General features: G+C 40.4%; 1 protein-coding gene across 1 annotated transcript in view; it reads left to right on the plus strand.

The window, feature by feature from the left end:
• Positions 1-5,661: 5,661 nt before the first annotated feature.
• The window catches only part of spx (spexin hormone), a 6,764-nt gene continuing 2,832 nt past the window's right edge, over positions 5,662-9,593 (plus strand). The window contains exon 1 of the mRNA XM_054625101.1: positions 5,662-5,857. Within this exon, the coding sequence (XP_054481076.1) occupies positions 5,662-5,857 (196 nt within the window). The remainder of the gene's footprint in view (positions 5,858-9,593) is intronic.

The raw sequence follows: 9,593 nt of genomic DNA on the forward strand, positions 1-9,593 counted from the left end.
AGTTTCCTGCTTTTTTCCCCCTGTGTTTGGTTTCTTTGGTCTCTTGTGTATTTGGTCTGTTGTGTTTTCTTCTTTCAGCGTTGCATATACTGCCTTGGTTTGCTGGTTTCAACATTATTGTGTTCAGTCCTCAGATCTCCGTTGGATTTGTTGGCGTTTGTCTTCAGTTTATTTTTGTGGTATTTTTCCTTTCGTGCAGCCTTAGCCTTCTTTCTCTGTTGTTGTTGCCAGTCAGTATTGTATCAAAAGCACCAGCATTTAGTATAATCAATTTTACCTGACTACCTCCAGTCCTGCATTTTGGGTCCTTTAGTAGTGTTGCTGTTTGTGGCACTTTTTTCGTCACAAAAATTGCTTCTTGCTGTATTATTATCTAGAGGTGAAGTAGTGGCACACCACGCTACATTTCCTTTCTGACATTCTTTCTTGATGTTGAACTGTGCTACTGTGAGCTGCTGTGCGTTTGGTTCGGATGTCACATTGGTTTTTGCAGCCATGTGACACCGGCAAACGAATGCCTGAGGGGATCGAACTATTTATTCCTCCCATCCCTACATGACGTACTGTTCTCACTGCACGATATCCAACACCCTTTAAATTATGCTGTCAGTTATCTGCTCATTCTTTTTCTGCCGCACTACTCACCTGAAAGCCGTCACTAAGCCCCGACTCCACCCAGGATCCACTTGTAGGCTCTGAGACTACATCCATTAATGGGAAGGTATTATCATCACTTCCTGCTGTGCAGAGGTTGCCGTCTTCTTGAGGGATATGACTCAATGTGACCTCTGCGACGTCCGAGCCCAGACTTGCCATCGGGTTCACAGGGAGTAGTCCCAGTGGCCTGGCCAGCTGATTGGCCCAGAGTGCTAGACCACTGTAAAAACATATTGTCTTCTGTACAAGAAGGTACGCTGCATCTTTGCCTTGATCACTGCCTCATTATTCTTGTTTTTTACCTCGAGCAATAGAGCAACCCTTTTAAAATATAGGCTTTCTGTGGTTTCACCTCTTGGATGGCTTGGACATAAATAAACTGAAACCTGGCTTCTGTATGTTTGCAGCTAGTTTCCCCTGACCTTTCCATCTGTTCTTGGGTGAGTTGGGTGTCCAGCATGGCAAAGGTTGCTACGGAAGTTCATCATCTTGATGTTAATATAGTGCTTCCATCCACAATATCCAGTGCAAGTTTTTTTCTCACACATACATGGGTGAGTCTGTACCAAGGCCTCAGCAACTTCTTCAAACTGATCATCCCTTCGATATGCTGTGTTCTTGATAATTTTTTCTGCAAGGCCTTCAAGAATATCAGATCTAACTTTCGGGGTAAGAGATAGGAGGGTTCCATCCACACTAAAATCATAATTTCCCTTCTGGGGAAGCATCTTTTGGCACAATATGAAAAGCGTGGAACGACAAAGGCTTTAGGCCAAGAGCAGGAGCAGGACTCAGGAGATGACAATATGATGTATCACTGCCGCTATGGGAGTCATTGGATGCTGAATCATTTGGTTCATCGTTTGAAGCCGGTAGACATATTGGAGGGACTTACTGGGACTGTGGAGCACGTATCTTTACGGGGTGATGCTGAGGAGATTACAGAGCTGGTAGCCTCACAAGATAAGTATACCACTTTCAAAATACTTTGATCTTGAATGTCTGAAATTGACAAGAGGTTCATAAATTAATTTCCAAAGTCTACATCTTTGTACTGAAGCTTGTACTCCAAAGAAAGTCTTAATTTCAAGAACCAATACCTCCACAGATGTTCGCATCCCGGATTGAATAATTTGTTTCCTTGCATCGTCTTCACCTCCAAAAAAGACTTTGAAGCTGACTGGTTCTGCCACCCTGCTTTGTTAGGCTAGAGTGTAGTCACAATCACACAAAGAAGACAGGGATTAGACTTGTTAACACATAAAACACTAATATGATTCTTATGTTCTCATAACACGGTTCACAAGGCATGTGAATAGTGGTGGAATATTTCTTTTTTTTTAGTGCTTTCAATACAATTCAACCATACTTTTTAGATAAGAAGTAAATTACTTTTATACTGCACCACACAGATTTTGTTAGGTCTCTGATTGCCTCTTGTCTTGGATCAGTTGGTACAGCCTGATAAAAAACTGTCTAACTTAAACCGATCACCACAGGCATGGTCATTTCCCACCTTTTTATTCTCACTTTATACCTCTACATGCTATAGGCATGTTCAGGTGTTATGTAAAATCCAGAAGTTTTTGGATGACACTGCCCCAGTTATTCTACTTTCCCAAGGCAATGACCTTGTTGTGGTCACAGCAGTTTGCTGTGTTTTTCCACCTCCTGGGTCTGCCACTCCTCCTGTCTGTCTCACTTCACACCTGGACCTGTTCTGCAATCATGCTCACCTGGTCTTCATCTCCAATCAACTCCCCTTCATAAACCCTTGGATTCCCTGCTGTCGGTGCCAGATCGTACTCCGCATTATGCCAGACCTTCCAGCGTTATCCCCCGGACTGATTTCCCGTTGCCGACCCTGCCTGCCTGTCTGGACTTACCTGCCTTGCCTGTGCCCCGGTCAACGACTCAGCCTTCTGTCCCCGACCCGGAGTTTAACCTCCGCTTCCTCTGATTTCTGTCTGCCGGATCCCCTGCCTGTTTCCCTCTGTGAGTCTTATCCTGCCTGTCTGTATGCTGAGTTCTCTGCTTTAAATAAAGCGCCAGAACTGTATCCGTCTCCTGGTCGTCCTGCTTTTGGGTCCACACCACACACACCGTGACAGACCTACTAAAATGAAATGTTGGAAAAACCAAAGAGATAGCTTTTGATTTCCGAAGGAAAAGGAGGAGGTCTCCAATATTTAAGGGTCAGCAGATATAAGTTGTCCAGTCATACAAATATCTTGAGGTCTACCTGGACAGTAAACCAAAACAAAAAAACTGTTCTGTATTGTGAAGCCCATCCATCACATTGTGTCATTCAGTGATAGACTAAAGGTGTCTCTGTGTTCTACTGAACGACTCAGAAACCATTTTGTACCAGCAATGGTCAGATTTTTTATGAACACTTTCACGTTTAAATCCCATCTCAAAGGGCTTTTTATGGTGTTATGTATTTAATGAACTGTGTTTTATATTTGTCGTGTTCTGTGAATGGTATTCCTATTGTCTGTTGTCTTGTCTTTGTGAGCTGATTTGGTCGCAAATTGGTTTCCCCACTTGGGATTAATACAGTTTCTAATTTAATACAATCGAAATGTTCCATCAGACTTGATGAAGTTTTACTTGGCAAAAGGGTCTGGTGTAAAACCCATCTAAACATAAATAAAACATGAATTGTTGTCAAGTCTTCATGGTATGCCGGATAAATACAACACTTTAAAATGTCAAGCTTGATACAGAACTAAATGACAGTAACACAGTTACAGATAGAGCTGCTGGAAAGAGGAGAGACATTTTTTTCATGATTTTCACCCTGTTTTACAGCAAGTGTCAAGGTGACTTTGCAGGGTTAAAACCATATCAGACACCTGACTGTGGATAACAGTTTACAGCACAACCTCACTAGATCATGTGACCCTGGCTGTAATTTGTGCCGTGTGAAAGAGAGTTGCTGTGTGTTCTGCTCTCTCTCCTCCATCACTTAAATTAACCGAAAATATAAATGAATTCCTTGGAGAATCACTGTCGCTTGTAGTCCAATTCTCTTCGTCTTGTTGTCACAATTTGATTATCCATTATGTGCAGTTTATCAATGTTCATGCGTTAATACTCAGAGCATGACTCTGCCATCATGCAGCCCCTCAAATACCAGGCTTTATTGTTAATACACTCTCAAAGGGTGTTGATCTGGAAAGCATGAAATCATTATCACTGTATAATAAAGGTCAGCCTCTATAATGATAAATCATTCAACTGTATGGACTGCAGTTTAATTCATCACTATGTCTTTGTTTGGTTTCCATTCCACTTGCAATCGTGTTCCAAGCATTCAGGGAACAACAGCCCTGGTTGTGCCATATTAATCAACCGTTCAATTTATTCAAATGAAAATTTTAATTGTGTGTGTAATGCAATCAATTAAGAGATGAAGCTTGAAAAGTAGAAGAACAGTGCAGTACTGGGCCTTTTTCCTTGCCTTGTTTCTGTCTTTTTATTAAAACTGAAAACAGAATTTACTTGTTCTCTGCATGAGTAGACATCGGGCAACTCAAAGTCTTTATTTGACCTGAGAGGGATACTACTGTGACGTGTTTTGCTTCAGTGGCTCGATCGTTGGCTCTGGGTTCTAAAAATCTGCCCTGCTGCTGACTGCTGGTCTAGTGCCACAACAGATTCATACAAGACTATTCACTGGATCACTCTCAGTCCACAGAAAGTGGGAGTCTTATAGTGCTAGATGCAAAGCAGGGTCACCAGCTTTGTAGATCACGGTGGATTTAAAAACTGCATGAGTCATCTGTAATCATGCAGATGGAGGCTCTGTTTTTGGTAAAACCCTTTCCCATCAGTAAGCCAATCTGATATAGTGGCTGCTACTGGTCAGATTACCTCAGGACTTATTGGACATCATGAGTAATGACACTTTGATAATTCCCTCATTATCATAAAGCCAGTATAATGCCAGAGGAAGAAAACTTACTCAGGAGAATATTTTGCATATGTGCAGGCAAATGTAAATGGAATTCAGTAGGTAGACTTAGTATACAGCTCTGAACTGAGTAACGTCTGTCGAGACAAATGCATTTTTCAATGCATTTTCATGGCCCCAGATAAACGTTTTCCAGCTGTATGTAATATTTCACATTTCATTAATTAGTATCCTGCTTCCCATGCAGATGCAAGTTTTTTTCTTTGCAAATGTCAGCCTAGCCTCTGCTGTTGTGTAATTCCCCTTAATTAACGCATAATCAGATCAGTTTGATCAATTTAAGCATTTAAAGAGTTGATTTTTAGGGTTTAAAAAAAAAGCAAATTGGGTTTGCTCTCTTAACCCTTACATACTGTTCGGGTCAAATTTGACCCGTTTTGACATTTGACAGCTGTAAAAATCCCCAAAACGTCATTCTTTTAGCCTGAAATTTGATGACTTTTCCTAAAGTGACCCAAAATACACAAAAATGAAAATATTTTAAAATGTTATTCTTTTGTACAGGTGCTACAAATTTTTTTACACTGAGGCTGTTTCGGGTCAAATTTGACCCGTATCTATTGAGATGGATTTTAGATCTACCAATGTGGGTCAAATCAAGGAAAATGGTGGTTTTAGGGAATCTTGAAACTGTGAAACTGTACAGGCCATGTTTGTGTGTATTTTTTTCAAGGGGGACCTCAACACTGTCAGGAGAACTGTCTGTGTTCCCACAACATTTGCCCAGGTTCCCGCAGAGACAGACACCTGCTGGTCTTTGAAGGGGCATGGGGGAATCTCGAAACAGTGAAATAGTAAAACAGCATAGGAGTGATCATATATGGTGCACAAAGGGAACAGAAGTCATCCAGAGGTCAGAGGGTGCCTTGTCACAGACACAAGATCTGCACCTGCACCTGCATAAAGTAATCTACAAAGTAACAAATTTGAATCAATTTGAGTTGGGAGGGTGGTGGTGGTGGTGGTGGTGGGGGGGTTCATAACATTATAAAGGTACCTGAGCTGCCATTTCAGTGACTGACGTCATGGCAGAAAGATTTAGTGTGCAACAGGCCCTTGATCTGTTCTTCCAAGATGAGGAGGATAGTGATTTGGAGGATGTGTCAGAGCAGGAAGACAACGTGGAAGAAAACTCTGATTGCAGCCCCTCTGATGAAGAAGACTCTGATGGAGAGGAGCAGGCAGCAAGGCAGACGTTTATGTCGAAAAACAGTGCTATCTGTTGGTCTTCACTTCCACATCAAGTTGCAAGCAGGATGGCAGCGGAAAATGTCATTGGCTTTTATGTTTTTATGTCTTATGTAAAACAGGACATAATAATGTGTAATAGTAGATGTTTTTCTCCAAAAATGAATGTTATAAAACTTAAAAAATACACTCTCCCTGCTCTCTGAAACATTTATTAAGGATTAATCATACATTTATTAATGAGACATAGTCTATTTAGACATTTTAAATAGATCTGTAGTTTAAAATTGGGTATAGACACTTACTATGAGGGAATTCTTAGTCTGGGTCAAAATTGGCCCGGACCATACTGTGAAGGCATTAAATATGAACAGTATATAAGGGTTAATCATATTTGCTATGGTGATACATTTGTTATCACCATAGCAAAGCTTCATGCATTTCCATCCATGCATATACAGTGTGTCACTTTGGTAAGTCATGACTGGATCAGTAAGATATATTTACCTCTAACTTCCTATCAAGTGCAGTGCTCACTATAAAGCAGCTTATTTATTTTTGGCACAAACCCAACAGTATTCTATGCTGGAGTACTACTTAGCCAAATGTTTTCTTTGAGTCAGTTTGTTTGCAGCAATTCAAACACAACTTAATGTAAAAATATACACAATGTGAGCACAATGTAGACTAAACTTACGGTTACCGTCTTAAAATAAGATTTTGACACCCTGTTAACATTTACCAAACAAATTTGGTGTTCATCAAAATACATGAAACTTTTTGATTAAACAATCTCATCAGTGGATGGAGTTTGTCATTGAACAGTAAATGTTCAGACTTTCCATTTTAGCAACTTTTTGTCTGAGATTGAATGTCCTTTTGTCCTTGAATACAGCAGTTCTACAAATATCTGGTTTTAAACCTTTCACAGGGCCAGTTAAGATAAGATAAGATAATCCTTTATTAGTCCCGCAGCGGGGAAATTTGCAATTTTGCAGTTGATAACCAGACCTGTGTTCATCAGGTATCCCCTGTGTTAGGCTCAGCAAAATCAATCACTTTGTTAAAGGTGCTATTGACATGAAATGTTCACCAGATGTCGGTAACAACCCAAGTAATCCATACATACAAAGAAAACCAAACAAATAAGTTCAGAAATTAAGTTATGTGTAATAAAATGGAATGACACAGGGAAAAAGTATTGGACACATGAAGAAAGGGAGGTGCAAAAAGGCATGGAAAGCCAAGACACCAGCTGAAATCTATCAGTAATTAGAAAGCAATCCTGCCCCTTGTCAGTGCCAATTAATATCAGCTGGTTCAGTCCCAACTGATGGCCTATAAAAAGGTGTCTCATTACCAAGGTGTCACACAAGAAACATCTCATGATGGGTAAAAGCAAAGAGCTCTCTCAAGACCTTCACAACCTTATTGTTGCAAAACATACTGATGGCATTGGTTACAGAAGGATTTCTAAACTCCTGAATGTTCCAGTGAGCACTGTTGGGGCCATAATCCGGAAGTGGAAAGAACATCATTTCACCATAAACTGGCCACGACCAGGTGCTCCTCGCAAGATTTCTGACAGAGGAGTGAAAAGAATTATCAGAAGAGTTGTCCAAGAGCCAAGGACCACTTGTGGAGAGCTTCAGAAAGACCTGGAATTAGCAGGTACAATTGTTTCAAAGAAAACAATAAGTAATGCACTCAACCGCCGTGGCCTGTATGCACGCTCACCACGCAAGACTCCATTGCTGAAGAAAAAGCATGTTGAAGCTCGTTTAAAGTTTGCTGCACAACATTTAGACAAGCCTGTGAAATACTGGGAGAATATAGTCTGGTCAGATGAGACCAAAATTGAACTCTTTGGATGCCATAATACACACCATGTTTGGAGGTCAAATGGCACTGCTCATCACCCCAGAAACACCATACCAACAGTGAAGTTTGGAGGTGGGAAGATCATGGTGTGGGGCTGTTTTTCAGAATATGGCACTGGCAAACTTCATATAATTGAAGGAAGGAGGAATGGAAAAATGTACCGAGACATTGTTGATAAAAATCTGCTGCCATCTACCAAGATGATGAAGATGAAACGAGGGTGGACATTTCAGCAAGACAATGATCCCAAACACACAGCCAAGGAAACTCTCAATTGGTTTCAGAGAATGAAAATAAAGCTGCTAGAATGGCCCAGCCAATCACCTGACTTGAATCCAATAGAAAATCTATGGAAATAACTAAAGATCAGAGTTCATAGAAGAGGCCCACAGAACCTTCAAGATTTGAAGACTGTTTGTGTGGAAGAATGGGCCAAAATCACACCTGAGCAATGCATGCGACTAGTTTCTCCATACAGGAGGCGTCTTGAAGCTGTCATTACCAACAAAGGCTTTTGTACGAAGTATTAAATACATTTCAGTAAGCGTGTTCAATACTTTTTCCCTGTGTCATTCCATTTAATTACACATAACTTAATTTCTGAACTTAATTGTTTGGTTTTCTTTGTATGTATGGATTACTTGGGTTGTTGCCGACATCTGGTGAGGTGTGAGGTGCTATTGACATTTCATGTCAATAGCACCTTTAGAAATATATTTACTGAGAAAAATGGTGACGTGTTCAATACTTATTTTACCCGCTGTATATATTTCCCAAAAATGGTCTTCCTGAGTTGATGAGAAAACATAAAACTCCACCAAGGAAGACATTGAATCACAGTTGAAAGCTTAAAAGGGTAACTTGGGTATTTTTCAACTGATTCCCTATTTTACAATAAATGATTTAAGGGACTAATGGGTACAACAATATTTGAAACTCAGTATTGAGAGAGATCGCCTGGGTAACTCCTCATCGTCAATGTACGCCCACTAAAAGTGCTTGTTTTTGCCACTGACAGGTCAGATTGTCATGAATGGTGTCTGACAACATTATGGAAAGAACCGTACAGAGAAATTAAACCGTTTCTCTGCCATTTGCTTGATCCCGTCTATCTGTTAATGTGTCACATGACTTGTTGCCAGAAGACAAAATTGGAGACGTGAGAGACAGTTGGAGAGAGAGTGCCGGTGTTGTCAAAGTTTGTTGTGTAGTACAGAGAGCTTTGCTCAGTGTTATCTAAAGGGTTTTCAATGTTTTGGTTTGGATGATTTCGACAACACAGTGCGATAGTGAGTCTTCTCCGAGTGAACAGACAGACAGGATCAAATGAATCGTAAAACGTTTTATATCACTGTAGGGTCCTTGTGATAACAATTTAAGCCAGTCAGAGGCAGAAACAAGCACTTTTAGTGGACGATTAGAAATTGCTGTGCTCATGCTAATTACTGGATCAATTTCAAACATGTTTGTCTCATTAGTCACTTAGAAAAAAGTCCAGATTGAAAAACACTCAAGTTATCCTTTAAATTCAAAATAATAAGTGGACCTAGAGTTTAGATTTTTTGCCCTAAATGTTTATTCTAAGGGAAAATATTAACTCTGGTATGGTTCTCTTACTTATCATCATATTAATCTGTAACAACACTGTAACGCAAAAATGCATTCGTTCGGAGGCCACGCTCTCAGTGATAATGGCAGAAATTCATACATAATAACAACATAGAGGGGAATGCAGCCTGAGTTAGAGAGGCTGACTGCAGATGGCAGGCGGACTAAAGGGATTAGTTGTACTAGTTAGTGGTAGCGTGTGGGAGGCTGACACCTACAAATGCATGAAAATACATCAAGCAATAGGAGGCAGGTGAAAGTAGCAGATATAAGGAAGCTC

This window comes from Anoplopoma fimbria, chromosome 23, assembly GCF_027596085.1.
Source record: "Anoplopoma fimbria isolate UVic2021 breed Golden Eagle Sablefish chromosome 23, Afim_UVic_2022, whole genome shotgun sequence".
NCBI classification, from domain to species: Eukaryota; Metazoa; Chordata; class Actinopteri; order Perciformes; family Anoplopomatidae; genus Anoplopoma; species Anoplopoma fimbria.